Source organism: Oryza glaberrima, chromosome 3 (assembly GCF_000147395.1).
Source record: "Oryza glaberrima chromosome 3, OglaRS2, whole genome shotgun sequence".
NCBI lineage: Eukaryota > Viridiplantae > Streptophyta > Magnoliopsida > Poales > Poaceae > Oryza > Oryza glaberrima.
In genome coordinates, this window is record NC_068328.1 from 1,842,015 (window position 1) to 1,858,349 (window position 16,335).

General features: G+C 42.5%; 2 protein-coding genes across 2 annotated transcripts; both read left to right on the forward strand.

Moving 5' to 3' along the window:
- The first annotated feature begins 5,125 nt into the window (after positions 1 to 5,125).
- Positions 5,126 to 5,821, forward strand: LOC127768627 (uncharacterized). The gene has a single exon (XM_052294246.1). It carries the CDS (start codon positions 5,215 to 5,217, stop codon positions 5,560 to 5,562), a length of 348 nt encoding a protein of 115 aa, XP_052150206.1. The 5' UTR covers positions 5,126 to 5,214; the 3' UTR covers positions 5,563 to 5,821.
- Positions 5,822 to 7,633: 1,812 nt separating this feature from the next.
- Positions 7,634 to 15,971, forward strand: LOC127766624 (uncharacterized). The gene is made up of 15 exons (XM_052291722.1): positions 7,634 to 8,215; positions 8,491 to 8,582; positions 8,722 to 8,915; positions 9,399 to 9,438; positions 9,604 to 9,685; positions 10,861 to 10,938; positions 11,033 to 11,158; positions 11,433 to 11,554; positions 11,907 to 11,946; positions 12,139 to 12,213; positions 12,303 to 12,399; positions 13,425 to 14,001; positions 15,105 to 15,225; positions 15,318 to 15,505; positions 15,597 to 15,971. The coding sequence occupies exons 1-15, from the start codon at positions 7,941 to 7,943 to the stop codon at positions 15,689 to 15,691; spliced, it is 2,202 nt and encodes a 733-aa protein (XP_052147682.1). The 5' UTR covers positions 7,634 to 7,940; the 3' UTR covers positions 15,692 to 15,971.
- Positions 15,972 to 16,335: the final 364 nt, after the last annotated feature.

The window sequence follows — 16,335 nt, forward strand, 5'->3', positions numbered from 1 at the left end:
AGGATCATGGAGCATTGCAGATCAATATAGAAGTAGGACAAGTGTAATTACCATCAGATTACCATTTTCATGCGTGCATAGTAGTACTTGTGGTCTAATTAATTGCCTCTTTTTTAAGGTAGCATCACGGCAGTCCTACCTTTTAAACATGTGGTATGTGACATCTAGAATACTTTTCTTTTCAATGGGCAGAAAAACGACTGGAGAGATTATCTGTTGATCAGGCATCCCCAATGTGAATTTGAACTAAGCAATTTAATGATGAACAGGCAGAACAGAAACTGTTGGTCAGTTCCACGTTTTACCGAGGACTTGATGGTCTCCCAACATCTATCTGGAAAGCAAAACAGGTAATGAGGTTTCCATTTTATCCCTGCTTTTACCTTCCCTTTCACTTTCTTACGGGAGACTGGAGTTAAGTCAGAACGAAAAATTACTTCAATTTCAGGTAAGAGACTAGAATTACTGTACCATGAAAGGTGCGATAACAGAAAGAAGAGTCACAAGCCACAGTGTCGTGGCTTCGACACCATGTCACCCTTGCGTTTGGTCCATTTGAGAGGATTGCAACAATCAGATCTTCAATCAGCAAAGGATTGGAAATCCCGGACCAATGATCGTTAGCAGGTTCTCATAGGTTGTTCATATTCTCTAATAAAGCAAAACGGCTTCTTAGAGATAAAAATTAATTTATAGGTAAAATTTTTATATGTATGTTAGCGTCTTCAGAGTTAATGCTGAAAAAGAAACTACGTTGAAAATGTCTTAACATCAACTTTAAAATTAAGTTTGAAAATTAAAAGTTTGGCTTTGGCTATGACTTATTAGGGCACCAATGGGGCTCTTAGCCGGTGATTAGGGGCCTGTTTAATTTCCAAACAAAATTTTTCATGCTGTCACATCGAATGTTTGGACACATGCATAGAGTATTAAACGTAGACGAAAAAAAACCAATTACACAGTTCGCCAGGAAATTGCGAGACGAATCTTTTAAGCCTTATTGTGCCATGATTTGACAATGTGGTGCTATAGTAAACATTTGCTAATGACGGATTAATTAGGCTTAATAAATTTGTCCCGCAATTTTCTGGCGGAATCTATAATTTATTTTGTTATTAGACTATGTTTAATACTTCAAATGTGTGTCTGTATATCCGATGTGACATGTAAGGGCAAAAATTTTTTTTCCAACTAACGCCGCGTTTAGTTCTGAAGTTTTTCTTCAAACTTCCAACTTTTCCATCACATCAAAACTTCCGTCTTTTCCGTCACATCGTTCCAATTTAAATCAAACTTTCAATTTTAATATGAACTAGACAAAGGCTAAACAAGCCCTAGGTTTTGGAGGTCAGCCATCAAGCTCGTTTGAGAACTCCAGTGAGGCAGCGACTAGTAGACATGAAATTTTTCAGCCTTTTCGACCTTAGCTAGCAAACTATAGGTGTGTGGCTGCCTGTCGCGTTTTGGTCATCTTGACCGACTTTGAACAAAGACTGCATGCATATTCATCATGAAAAGGACTAGTGTGACGAACCTAACGAATTCCTAGTGGACCAACCAAAGGCCCCTATCGTTTGTCTTTTTTTTTTCTTGACAAGGCAAAACAGCTTATTAGAGAATAAAAATAAATTTATAGGTAAAAGTTTTATATATGTGTTCTTGGTGACTTAAAAGCCAATGCTGTAAAAGAAACTACGTTGAAAATATCTCAAAATCAATCTCAAAATTAAGTTTGAAAATTTAAATTTTGACTTTTTCTTTGGCTGTTTAGGTCATCCGATGGGAGCAAAAGAGCTTATATAGTTTCTCACTGTTTGACAGCGACATTACACGCATTGGGTGGGTCGTGACAAAAATATTTGAACAAAACTCGGTTCCTACTAGTTATGTGTACAAACACCGATCACAACTGACAGGACAGAAAGGATGAAATAATTTCCTCACAAAACGGTCAGAGTTCCTGAATTTCAGCAAGAATTCAGACGGGATAAGGCGATCGGAGTTTGCCTAGCTACTTCCTAAAGTTATATCAGGCAAAGCGCATGAAGGTTTAAGGTGTATAAACAACATGTAAGTTAGGCAAATGCCTGGGAAGTCATGCATATGAGAATATGATTCTAGTAGCTCTTGTGCTTAACTTGGTAAGGAAAAATGTGTCTAATGCATGCCTGTGTGAATGTCCTGAACAGATATAAACAGAAGACTGCATGCTGATTGGTTCCATATATAGCTCTCACAAAAAAAAATATAATCACTAATGTAAAGAGAATATGAAAGCATGCGTAGTATTAGACGTAGTTTCTAGAGTATAATCAACGGGAGACGGATTTTTTTTTCCTGAGGACATATTCCCTTTTTTAACGTCATTTAAAAATTCTTCAAAAAAATTAAAATCTTTTGATACGATAAATCAATATGTGATGTTCATTCCACAAACATGCAAATTCAAATTTGATTTATATAATTAGAAACGAAAATAATAATTTTGACTATGAATTGTACGTTCTATTAATAGTTAAATTTATTTAATTTTTCTACTTGTATTAAGTTAAATTTAATCCTACATGTTTGTTTAGTGACATATTACATATTGATCTATCTTACTATTTTTAAAATTTTTAGTGATATTTTAAGCGATATGAAAAAGGAGAGAACATCCTTTCAAGAGATAAATAGACTTTCCTTAGCTTGTTAGTACAGTTCAGTAGTGCCAACCACAGGACCACTTATACATATGCATATCTAAACTGTTTATTACTAACTAAATAAAATCATTTATAGTAAAACTTTTATATATGTATTCGTAGTGATTGAAAAGTAATCGATAAAAAATCCACAAAATCAACTTTAAAATTAGGGTAAAATATGTAAAATTTGATTCACGTTGATAATAATTACCTGAAGGTATAAAAATTAATATAGAATTTAGATATCTTAAGATACTTTCTCAATGATTTAAAATTTCTCTTAGAACTAAATTTTAAATTTAAAGTTTGGTTTATAAGCATAAAATAAGCGAAACGATAGGCTGCCTGTCATAACGAAGTACGTTGATGCATTTTCTGTGGTTTGGCTAAGAAAAATAACGTGCTTAGTTAGGCATCACGCGGCCTTTTCTTTTCCTGTTGAAACTAGTAGTGAATTTGAAGGTTGCATTACACTGACAGACAGTCAAGTACCGTACCACTCTTTCTCGTTCTTTCCTTGACCGGTTCAAATGTACCGTGCCGGTACAAACAAACAAACGAACAAAGTATGAATTCCAAGCCTCTAGGCTCTAACTACTCATCCATCACATAAAAAAACAATAACTTGAATTCCAAATCCATGACCATGAAGATATCCTTTCATGCATTCACACATTTCAGGACCTCCTTTGGAATAGGGGAATTGTTAGAGGATTATACAATTCCAACTAATTAACGGCATGGTACGCTGTCAATTGTTCGGTACTACTCCATGTCCATGTCCATGTCCATGTCCAGCAGAAATTAAGTCATGTCAGTTTCAGTGCTCTTTGTTAGACTACTGTATTTTGTAAGCACTCAACACTAACCACAAGAGTAGCAGAGACCTTGGTGGTGGACTACTCCGCGTGAAAGTCAGTAGGCCGGCCGTTAGTGTACAAGAGATTTGCTTGATTTTCCTCTGCATGTCCGGTTGTCCACCCTCTGAAATGGGGAACAGAGACAGTAGCTATAGACTTCTCGTCAACGCAGAGGCGAGGCGACCATTCAAGTCGAGTCGTCCACCGAGGAGACCACACACCTCATCTCCCTGATCAATTGGCTGAGCAGTTCGCTATAGCCGGTGCTTGTTCCATTTTAAAATATAAGAGTTTTTAAACGTGGATATAATATATTATGATACTTTTATTTAGATTCGTAGTATTAAAATATATCTTATTTATTTAAAATTATTTATATTTTGGACGGAGGGAGAGCTAGGTTTGCGGAAATTTTCAATAGCCTCATGGGCAGACAAGTTAAAGCAAGTTATCTAAGAGAAAAGGTTAAAGTAGTTACAGTCACATTATAAAAGTTCTGTTAAACAACTTGCAGCAGATTCGGCCCATCTGCAAAGTGCCATTGTTAAGCAGCATATACTAATACTCCTACTATGTGATTTGCTATTTGACGTGTGGGCCTACTAGCCGTACGAAATAAAGTCGTATTGGACGCGTAGCTATGTTGCTTCTACGTCTGCTTCGTCATGGTTCGTTTCGTTCGTACGCAGGGAATCAAGCATATGATAACCACTGGAATAGTAACGGTAATAGCAATGGCTAGAGGGAGCTCCAGTGGCCTGTGCGAAGCATACGGAATCCGAACAGCAGCAACCTCCTTCAGAGAGAGACGTACTGTACGTACTTGCCATCAACTAAGCAGTTTCAGTGAAACATCCACCATGCTTTAATGCTTTGCCTGATCCCAGATTCCCAGACTTCAGTGCAACACCCGGGAAAATTCGGACTCGCCGCACTCGCTGCAACTCCTGGCCTGTATTTAGATTGGTCCAAAGTTTAGAATTTGGTTAAAATTAAAGACGATGTGACTGAAAAGTTATGTGTGTATGAAATGTTTGATGTGATGGAAAGTTGAAAGTTTGAAAAAAAAACTTTGGAACTAAACACACAGTAGCTCGCAAGGCGCCATTCCGCCGAATTGCTTAGGCAACAGGCTACTTGCATGGGAGTAGCGTTTTTGCGTGTGCGATTCGGTGTCGTTGCGGCACCGGGCTTGATGGATTGGGTAGTGGCCGAGGCCGATGGCTCTCCGGCAATTTGTTCGGCCCAGCCGCGCGTGGCGAGACCGTGGGCGTGGGAGTTCACGCACGCAGGGAGCGGATGTGGGTTGCCGGGCTAAAAAGCCGCCGGCAACAGCCACGTCCCGCCGCGCGTCGCACGTCCGCGCCACGAGGCACCGACCTATCCCCGCCTCGCGCGCCAAGCGCTCCACGCGCCGCCCAGCGCCGCAAGGCCCGCAAATACGTGGATCCCCCACGGCGCAACGCCGCAAATAATTTACCCGCACGCAAGCCTGCACGCGAACGTTCGCGACACTTCGTACCAATCCATTGTCCGTCGAACGCCAGAACTATTTAACCAAGACCAGGCGCGCGAAGAGCGAACGACGCTATAGCTTCAGCTACGTACCCGTTGTTCATCACTCACTCAACTCAGCTCAGTAGTCAGTGCGTACTAGGGACCGATCGATGGAGAAGCTGGTGCCGAACACGAAGAAGGCAATGGAGGACAAGGAGGAGAAGCCCAAGGTGCCTTCGAGCGACCCGGACCTCGTCGACCTCGTCGCCGGCGAGCAGCCGCAGCTGCAGCGGGAGCACCAGCCGCCCAACATCTCCGAGATGAAGCCGCTGACGCGGGAGGCGTACGGCGGCGGGATGTACGCCAATGAGGGGCGGAGGGACCCGACGCGGCCGCGCGCCAGCGCCACGCAGAGCGCCGACGGCCCGGAGGAGGCCGCCGTCAGGCCCAAGCACGCGCCGCCGCCGTCCACCGGCGACCGCGACCTCGACATCACCGGCCAGTCCTACATCCAGTAGTTAGTTGTGTGTGTCCGTGCCGTGACGGTGTATGCGTGTAGTCAGGAAGTTTGGTCCGGAACAAAGATGTGCATAGGTCGTTCCACGCTGTAACGAATAAATGTAAGTTTACTTGCTGTAATTTGGCCCAATAAGGCTACCGGCCTACCAACCGGAGATCGTTAGTCTTGGCCTACTAACTCTTATGGACCTTGCCAATGGGCTAATCTGACCAAGTGCCCATGGATCATAATAAAGTCACGAGGAACCTCTCTTATCAGCCCGCAAAATTTTACCGTTTTCATCCCTTAATATCCCTTAATATAAAGGATCCCTTAATATAATTAATATCCCTTAATATAAAGGATTTTGATATTTTTCTTGCACTATTTAACCATTCATTGTATTTTAAAAAATTATATAAATATATAAAAAAAAGTTGTGCTTAAAGTACTTTGATAATAAAGTAAGTCACAAATAAAATAATAATAATTTTAAATTTTTTAATAAGATGAATGGTTAAATGCAAATAAAATATCAAAATCTCTTATATTAAGATATGGTAATTTTTAAATGATTTTGAAGTTTTGTTTTCATTATGCTTTATATTTTCACCACTACCTAGCTAAAATAAATCTTACTAAAATAAACGTTTGGATGACACAAAACATTTTAACTGGATAGATGCTGCCACTTTTCCACGACAACAACGTAAGCTGCCATGGCCACGGCAGAGGCCCGCGGAACCACAGCCAAGCGTAGATAGCCTCCAAAATTCTCGACGGTAACACGCGTGTCACCGTGTCAGTGTCTCCACGGTCAATGCTTATCCAGTATATCTATCCAAAGCCGGGGAGGTAGGAGACATGTTCCACGGCGCCGCGCCATCTGCACCGGCCGCGCTGAGCCACGAGTTACCTCAGCACCTGGCCGCGCTTGTGGCGGGAGCCGGCCGTTTCACTCTCGCGTGCGCGTGACGTGGACGATCCGTGGCCGCTAGACACGCGAGTCGCTTTTCCACGTAGCCTTTTGTCGCGACGGTCTCTGGCCTGATCCTGATCGGGTTCAGTAGAGCCGCCTGGTTGGTCGCCACGTGGGACAGGAGCGCTTTTTGTCCACATGCTGTGACTTTGCGTGGAGCCACGTAAGATAGACCAGGCCATGTGATCCGTGATCAGTGCTATACTATGCTTTAGCGTACGTGATTTATGGAATTTAATTTTATGATATAATATATATGATTTTAAAAACATTATTTTAGTATACCATCTTATTGTCAGAAGTTGAAGGTTTAACCCATCACACATTTTCTTAAGTTCTTTTCTTTTTATTTTTGAGACTTTTTGGTTGTATGCTCACAGGCAGAGATCAGAGATACAATCCATTTCTATTATTTAAAAAAGTTTACTTTATTTTCATTTATAATTCTAATGAATTTTAGCATTGTAAAATTTAGTTGAAAAATAGACTAAACAAATTCTTATCATTGTTTTCTTATGAAGTTTTAGAAAATCCCAAAGCTTCCACTGTTAAAACTCTACATAAGACTTTAAACTGAAGTCTGACACTATCAAAATTTAATCCCACCAAAATATAGCAAATGGTACCGCCGTTTGTAATACTAAATATTGGTAAGATTAAAAATTACAACAAAGTAAAAAGCCCAACGTGCGTATATAGGGACCAGTGTCGCGTAATAATAATAATTTTATCTTTGCTAGTGTGCGTGAGACACAAGCAGCACAAGACATGGGACGGGGTCTTCTAGTAGGAGTGCCAAAACAATTTGAGCTCACGTCTTGGGATTCCACTACCGATTTTAAACTGCATTTTCAGATAAAGTGTGTGAATTATCACAAACAAAATAAAATGCTTTTTTTCATTAGTTTCCAGAAGAGTAGGGGAGAGAGGCTGGCCAACTTGTTGGGCCGGGCCGACCGTGCGGCTCCCTGCGTACCGATCACCACAAGCTTAGCACACGGTGGCATCCTTGCGGTGGGCCCACATCGGGGGGTCCCCTCCTGATTACTGCCAATCTTGACTCCCACCGACAAGCGGGACCCACCAGCATCCTTCGTCTTCTTCCCAAGCCCCATGTTCTTCTCCTTCCTCCTCCTCATCGCCACTCCTCTCCCCCACCTGCAAAGATCTCCCACCCCTAAACAAATCCAAATAAAAGCCCCGAAAAAAAAGGCTTGCTCATTTATGTCTCCTCATTTCCGCGAGCTGATTCGCAATCAATCGCTCTCTCGCTGGTTCGGATGATGCCCGCGGTTTCCCTCTTCGCCACCGCCCCTTTAAAACCCTCCCCCTCGCCTCCGGGCTCCCACCACCGCCGCCACTGAGCCAGTCCGCCGCCGCCGCCGCCGCTCCTGAAGCCCTCGCCGTGGCATGAGAAGATGGCCGCGTGCTCCAGGGGGCTCGTGGCGCGGCCGTTCGATCTGACCGCGAGGGGGGCGGCGCACTGGCCGTGCCCCGCCCCGCGACGCCGCGCGATCCGATGCTGCTGCCGCGCGCAGCAGGAGCCGCGGAGGCGCCTCTCCAAGGCCGCGGCGGCCGCGCCGGAGCGCACCGAGGAGTGGCGCATCGACGGGAACAAGCCCGCCGCTGCCGCCCGGGGCAGGCGTCGCGCCAGCCTCACCGCAATGCCGTCACTCCCCTTCCCTTCTCCTCGGTACGTGCACGGCGGCTCGTCACTGAACATGGCCCATTTTTCTGTCTTATCCAGTCAGGCCTCGCATTTGCCACTTACAGTAACATGTTGTCTAATCATTCCAACATATGGATTGTTTTTTGCTTTATGCTGAATTGCGTAGTGACAAGTTAATGTGCCAATGCTTTTGACACACGCTTTATGTAGTGGAATAAACCGTACCTTTCTGCTGTTGCACGAATGCTCTTTGTTCAGAGAATGAATTTTGATGGTAGACTTTGTTTTCACTAGTATAGTTCTAGGAGGCAGTGGAAACAACAGAATTTCTATCCACGGTGCACGCCAAGAGGGCCAGCTCCTCAATCCCGTGATACTCCGCCGAAGAGAGGTGGGTTCCTTGCTGATACTTCCAAATTTTGTGATAGACATAGTGTACTCCAAAAGGAAACACCCGACCCGCAGTTCCAAGTGTATTTTTCAGCTTTGCTAAGGAAATGCATTTGTTTTCTTTGCCACCTGCCTTATAGACACTGGTATTGCTAGTGAGAAGGAATGGGGAATCAACCTTCTGGATGAAGCAGTCAAGGAGTCTGGGACAAATGAAGATGGAAGCACCTGGTACAGGGAGAGTGGAGACGATCGTGGTGATAATGGGTACAGGTGTCGCTGGGCTAGGATGGGAGGACAGAGTCATGATGGTACCACTGAATGGAAAGAGACGGTATGTTCTTGTTGTTTTACCCTTAACTGATAATATTCTAGTACAAATTTATCAAGTTGTATACCTTTGTATGATGCACCTGAGTTAAGAGTTACCATCTCAGTTTTGTGCAAACACCACATTTTCGTATGAGAAGGATCTAGAAAAGATTTCTGGGATGTAGCCATTATATTCCAATGACTTCTTTATGTAACTTCTGATGCTAATGAGCTGTTGTTGATGCTTGTGGCACTAGTTAGAATCGAAGATATGTCTGCCATCCTGCAAGTTGCTTCGTGCTTGTTCCAATAGCTATAGCGCACTCTGCAATAGCTCCAACTTGCACTTTCTTACTTGACTGAGAATAGGGATTTGGAATTATAATCTCCCAGGATTTCATAGGCCATAGCTAACTCTTTTGGCACATTAATCAATGCTGGACAGAATTCTTGAGTTGTTAAAAAGATTTTTTCTAACAGATCTCAATAATTTATTATGTGGCAGTGGTGGGAGAAAAGTGATTGGACCGGATATAAGGAGTTAGGTATGAACATATCTTTATAATGAAGGCTCTGGTAGCAAATGGTCTTTGTAATTTGTTGTTAAATTTCCTAAGAATTCAGTTAATTTTCTTATTTATGTGTGCCCTTTTCCTTTTGCATATCTGATCAGCCGTCGTTGACTTTTCATTACAAATCTCTCACATTAGGTGCGGAGAAGTCTGGAAAGAATGGTGAAGGTGATTCTTGGTGGGAGAAATGGAAAGAAGTTCTTTACCAAGATGAATGGAGGTAAATTATTAGCATGCAAATTCATTTTTTTAATGATACTAGCTCCTTGCTTAAATAATACAAAAATACATAATCTCCACTGAATTTTAACTAATTTTGTCACCAAAAATAAGTTTACTGTTCTTTGTTTCTGCCTGCTGAAGAAAACAATTGTTTGGGGAGGAGGGGGGGGGGGGGGGGGAGGACAATTGTTGACCCCTTGGTTATACTTCTGTGAACAAAGAACTTTGATTGTGTTAAGCACTTGGCGCTTGCAATTTCTTGTTGTCTGTTTGGAACAATTTTGTTTGACCATATATCCATGCTCTATTTACTTATATTTGAAATTTAGCACATTATTGACTGTTATTACCAGACATGGCTATACACTTCAACTTGGACTTTTGGACACATCATATGTGCACCAATTATCGATTAGCATGCATTATTTTCTTATTCCTCTTATGGCCCATCCATTGGGTTCTAGTACCTTTGTTTGATGGAAACTTGTTCTGTGGGCTCAACTGCTTTAGGATTGTTCAATTTAGTTTGAACAATAACTGTCTAGAACCAAAACAGCATAAGCTCTCCTGTGGATTGGGATATTTGACACGAATATCCAGTGAAAATCACAGTGCTGATTCATAAATTATCCTGTTCAGAGAGTAGTTCTAATTTCTAAACATACTGGGCACATGATATATTTCTGGCTTAGTGTTATGATCATAATGATCTGTACTTTTGAGTAAAGGTCCTGAATTCTCTTTAAGATAGGGAAATTAAAGCAAACTAGGTGATACCCCGCGCTTTGCTGCGGGATTCACGAATGAGTATATGTTAAATATTGTCGAAATGATGAAAGTTGAAATGTTTAAAAAATAATATGAGGAAGATGATTTGGTACATACTTGTTGATCTCTATAATATAATATTATAGATGATATGTCATGCTTGCATGGGATTTAAAATAGGCTAGAATAGTAATTGCTAGTGAGTGAAAATGTGGCATGCTTGCATGGGATTTTAAATGGGTTAGAATAGTAATGGCTAGTGGATGATGATGTGGCATGCTTGCATGTTTAGCTTTAGCTTTAGTGGGTACCAACTATATAGAAAGTATAGATTAGTTAATAAATGACCATCTAGCACAACATTGTAAACTGTAGATCATAACATGATTTACATTGTGCAAACAGCAATCTTGCAAGAATAGAGAGGAGCGCTGAAAAGCAAGCGAAATCAGGAGCAGAAAATGCTGGGTGGTATGAAAAATGGTGAGAGTTATCTCAGGCTTTCGTTTAGGTTTGGTTGCAATTGTTCTGCAAAATATTTGCTTGAACTGTTGAGGTGTTCATGTTTCTTTCCTAGGTGGGAGAAATATGATGCCAAAGGCTGGACAGAAAAAGGTGCTCATAAGTACGGAAGATTAAATGAACAATCCTGGTGGGAGAGGTGGGGTGAACATTATGATGGCCGGGGTTTTGTATTGAAATGGTGAGCCTATATATATAGTGCTATTTTGCAGACTATTGTTATACTGTACTTTAGTTTATCTTCAAGCACTATACCATACACTTTACATTGTATTACATGTTTCTTATGCTGCGCGCATTGTGGCCTAAATCTGTAGTCTAGGTTGTGCATTTACATTGTGCATCATATTTGAGGCACAAGTTCTTTATACTTTTAATTTATTTGCCTGTTCAATCATGATTGGAACATCCGATGTATGTTAATTGGTAACCACTGCAATTCATTTGTATTACAGGACAGATAAGTGGGCAGAGACAGACTTAGGCACCAAATGGGGGGACAAATGGGAAGAGAAATTCTTTGCTGGAATTGGTTCTCGACAAGGGGAGACATGGCATGTATCCCCTGGTGGAGATCGTAAGTTTCATCGTCATTTATATATATGCACAGTATCCACCTTGATGATGGGCTTTGTTCTCTTTGGATGCTGGTATTAGGCATAAATGCTAAGCACCTTTGGACCTTTGATGCATAGAAAAAGTTTGCCTGCTGCATTGGCCGAAATTCACACTGGTGCAATCTATTGGAAGCTATGCTGGATATTTTAACATGTTTCTTTTATATATGAGCTGTATCTACTGTCTGCATACTCAGGTTTAGAAGTTAGATCCTGTTTATTGCATTGTTAAATGTGTGCACCGCTCGTAGTGTGACTTATGACTTATCTGATTTCCAATTGCCATCCACTTATCTGATTTGATACTTTCAGGATGGTCAAGAACTTGGGGAGAAGAGCATTTTGGTAATGGGTATGTTCCATCATGACGCTGGTCTCGCATTTGGTTTGACTGACACTTGACATTAATAAATGAATTGAAACCACATGGGCTTGTCCTTTTCTAATACACTATATGTCATTCTGCAATGGTTCTTCTTGCAACGATACTACCTGGCATTACAGTAGTAGCTTTCTTAGATACTGTTGTTCTCTTGTATTTCAGAAAAGTTCATAAATACGGCAAGAGCACAACTGGCGAGAGGTGGGATTTGGTAGTTGATGAGGAGACGTACTACGAGTAAGATTATGTCTTGTTTGGTTCTTCCAGACATCTTCGGAGTATTTTCAGATTTACAATTTGGCGTTGATCTGTGCATTGTCAATTAGGGCGGAGCCTCATTACGGATGGGCTGATGTCGTTGGAGACTCAACACAACTTCTGTCGATACAACCTGTCGAAAGGCCACCAGGAGTGTACCCAACTATTGACTTCAGCGCTTCATCTCCAGCTCCACCTTCGGATGATCCACCAGGCATTCCTCCTCCGCCTCTGGAATGAGTCATACCTGTGCCAGTACAAAAGAGAAGCTTTTCTGCATAGGTTTCCAATTTTGCCTGTAAGGGGAACATTCTTTGTAGAAAGGGGATCAACCGCAGTATTGCGTTCATTGGTTCATTCATTCTTTCGTAGCATGTTTTCCTTCCGCGGCTTAGCGTTTTATCGTTCCGGACTGCTGTTTGATCAATTAGGCGAAATAATCAGTGGCTCGCGATCATATTGTCTCTATGCTTATCCATGTGCGTTTTTGCATAAAAGCTCCGTATAAATAACGGAGGAGAAAGCTCTCAATGATATCCACGCGTTTTTTAGCATTGCCTTGCGATGTGGACACCTCTGTTTGGCTGTTGGTTTGTGTGGCGAAGAGACGTCAACTTCGCCCTGCTGTTTCCATTTTCCTCGCATCCAGCTCCGGCCTGTCTGTCCTGCTTGTATCCAAGTGTGCTGCCGTGGACGAGGCTACTCGTTCACATTTGTGACTTTGAAGTCCAGATTGGCCTCTTGTGCAATTTAATTAGCCTGACTTGGGTTGCCAAAGTCTTAGCGTAGTCAAGCTCCCCTTGAAGACGCTAAGCTGCATGCATGGCTAACGTTTGTAGTCAAATTTCCATCGGTAATTTTGAAATTTCAGTGATTTTTTGTTCTCCAAGTCTGACTCAAACCAATCAATTCCACACAAGTTCACCATTTTCTACTTTGATGCAATCAAACCAAAGGATAGGGAAAGGCCCACGCTGCAACCATTTAAGTCGCCACGAGCACTAGCATCGAGGCATACTCCTCCTGCTCCAGTGTCAACACGACAGTCAAACAAACACCAAGCCTCTCATTCCCACCTCTCGAGGAGAGCTTTCCCCACCATGGCGTCGCTCACCGCCGCCCTGGCCACGCCGGCGGCCGCTGCCCTCCTCCTCCTCGTCCTCCTCGCCGCCCCCGCCTCCGCCGCCAACTTCACCTGCGCGGTGGCTTCGGGCACCACCTGCAAGTCCGCCATCCTCTACACCTCCCCCAACGCCACCACCTACGGCGACCTCGTCGCCCGCTTCAACACCACCACCCTCCCCGACCTCCTCGGCGCCAACGGCCTCCCCGACGGCACGCTTTCCTCCGCCCCCGTCGCCGCCAATTCCACCGTCAAAATCCCCTTCCGCTGCCGCTGCAACGGCGACGTCGGCCAGTCGGACCGCCTCCCCATCTACGTCGTGCAGCCGCAGGACGGGCTCGACGCCATCGCGCGCAACGTGTTCAACGCCTTCGTCACCTACCAGGAGATCGCCGCCGCGAACAACATCCCCGACCCCGACAAGATAAATGTCAGCCAGACGCTGTGGATTCCGCTGCCCTGCAGCTGCGACAAGGAGGAAGGCTCTAACGTGATGCACCTCGCCTACAGCGTCGGCAAAGGGGAGAACACGTCGGCGATCGCTGCCAAGTACGGGGTGACGGAGTCCACGCTTCTCACCAGAAATAAGATCGACGACCCCACGAAATTGCAGATGGGACAGATTCTAGATGTCCCGCTGCCTGGTACGTGCCTTGCTGTTACTGTTTAGTATGGTTCTTGCAATCTTGTGATCGAGCTCAGAAGTTTTTTGTTTAACAGTGAATTTTCTCAGTAGACTAGTCTTACTAGTACTACAAGAGAAGAAACCTGAATTAGTTAGGCAGGTGTTTAGTTCACTTCAAACTTTTAAAAATTCCATCACATCAAATGTTTGGATATATGCATGAAGCATTAAATATGGACGAAAAAAAACCAATTACACAGTTTGCATGTAAATTGCGAGACGAATCTTTTGAGTCTAATTACGCCATGATTTGACAATCTGATGCTACAATAAACATTTGCTAATGACGGATTAATTAGGTTTAATAAATTCGTCTCGCAGTTTATATACGGAATCTATACTTTGTTTTGTTATTAGTCTACGTTTAATACTTCAAATGTGTGTCCGTATACTTAAAAAAATTTTGGCACACGAACTAAACACGGCCTTACTCGTATTACTACCTCTACATGGTTGACTGGGGAGACTGAAGATTAGCTGTGTTGTTCTGTTAGTTTGCATATTAAACTTAGGTTAGGTATGGTAAATTATTTGCAATATGCTGATAATATATTGCTCGGATTCAGTGGTATTTGCAATGAACTTAGGCTATGGTCCCCTTGCATGATGGAGTTTATCAGAATCAAAATATCTGGTCGTGACTCGGAAAGTTGCTCTCAAGAAAAGATAGCTAGCTGCACATGCTTCGATCGTTGAGAGATTGAGATAACATTACACATAGCTCCACTAGCACATGAGTAGAAAGCCACAAAATTCCATCGCAATGTTGAGGAATTTAAGCTTTAGAGCTTGAATTCCTGCACTCTTTGGACTTGTATAATCAGCTAGCCGTTGCTATCACCGGACAAACTATCTGACTTTGTGGTTTAAAATTACGGAATAAACTACCAATACCAATCCACAAAGTTGACCCTCGCTACTCACAAGGTTTCAAAATATACTATTATAGTACTATCTTAGATGGATCTTGATGTTTACTACTATTCACTTTCTTCGGTAAGAATGTCATATGAAACGAGTTCCTAGACCTAGTACTAACTTCTGGAAAACTGGTGTCCTCAGTGTGCCGTTCATCAATCAGCGATACCTCAGCTGATCACAATCTGATGCTCCTCCCGGATGGCACCTATGGATTCACCGCAGGAAACTGCATCCGCTGCAGCTGCAGTTCAACTACCTACCAGTATGCTCCCCTATTATTTCCATCTCCTTCTAAGTTGTTTCTGATCAAGCAGTAACCAAAGAATTTACATTTCTTTTCACTGTGTCAACCAGGCTAAACTGCACTGCAGTACAGAACAAGGGATGCCCGTCAGTGCCACTGTGCAATGGAACGCTGAAGCTTGGTGAGACGAACGGCACCGGTTGCGGATCAACAACGTGCGCCTACAGTGGTTACTCCAACAGTTCATCGCTCATCATACAAACCAGCCTTGCAACTAATCAGACAACAGCCTGCCAGAGTAAGTTGAGCCCGCAAACCTGTACAAACTCAGAGTCTCTGAGTTTGTTTGAGTTAAAGAAACGGCAGGTTTCTAATAGTTGATTTTGCAGAAGGAGGATCTGGGAGGTCGCAGTTCGCTAGGTCCATGTGGAGCATGTCTGTTATCTCCTTCCACATGGTGTTGATCATTATCTGTTTCCTTTGATGTTGGAGACTACTGCAACTCTAGATGGTACATTTCAAAGAGTTCTCTACGATCTATGATTGTTGTATACGATATATGATTGTTGTCGTAACTTAGATTTTGATGACTGGTTTATCCAGCTTTGAAATTTGAGTTTTGACTCTGTTCTTTAGAGGATGAGTGGCACTTGTACGGCTGCTTGAATAAAACGTCGATGTATTGTATTCGATCTGCATCTGAAAAGGAATATTCATTAGATAGGATTATTCGAAATAAAAAGATCCCACATGTTTTTGTTATAGGCGTTACATGTTCTGGATGGATATATAATGTACCATGCGGAAGTATGAATGGACTTCCCACCTTCCAATCTTCCATCTACACTTCAAGCCTTGCATAAAGCAAAATTGATCTTAGCAAGTCTCAGGCAAATGCTCGAAACTAGTACTAGTTTCTTTCTGATATCATTATTTTTGTTGCGACTTGTTTTTAGTATTGAAGATACTTTAAGCATGACATATTTTACATATTTGCATTAAGTTTCTAAATAAGTTGAATGGTTCAATATCATTTTCAAAAGTCCATGTCATGCATTCACTCCTTTCATTTATATATGACGTTGGATAGTTCACTAAAATGAATTAACCAACTCATATATAAGTGGA

Excerpts from the sequence above, each read along its gene's own strand:
- LOC127768627 (XM_052294246.1), top strand. The coding sequence starts at position 5,215 with ATGGAGAAGCTGGTGCCGAACACGAAGAAGGCAATGGAGGACAAGGAG.
- LOC127766624 (XM_052291722.1), top strand. The coding sequence starts at position 7,941 with ATGGCCGCGTGCTCCAGGGGGCTCGTGGCGCGGCCGTTCGATCTGACC. Across the intron at positions 8,583-8,721 it reads TGATACTCCGCCGAAGAGAG|ACACTGGTATTGCTAGTGAG; the intron begins GTGGGTTCCTTG and ends CCTGCCTTATAG. Across the intron at positions 11,555-11,906 it reads TGTATCCCCTGGTGGAGATC|GATGGTCAAGAACTTGGGGA; the intron begins GTAAGTTTCATC and ends TGATACTTTCAG.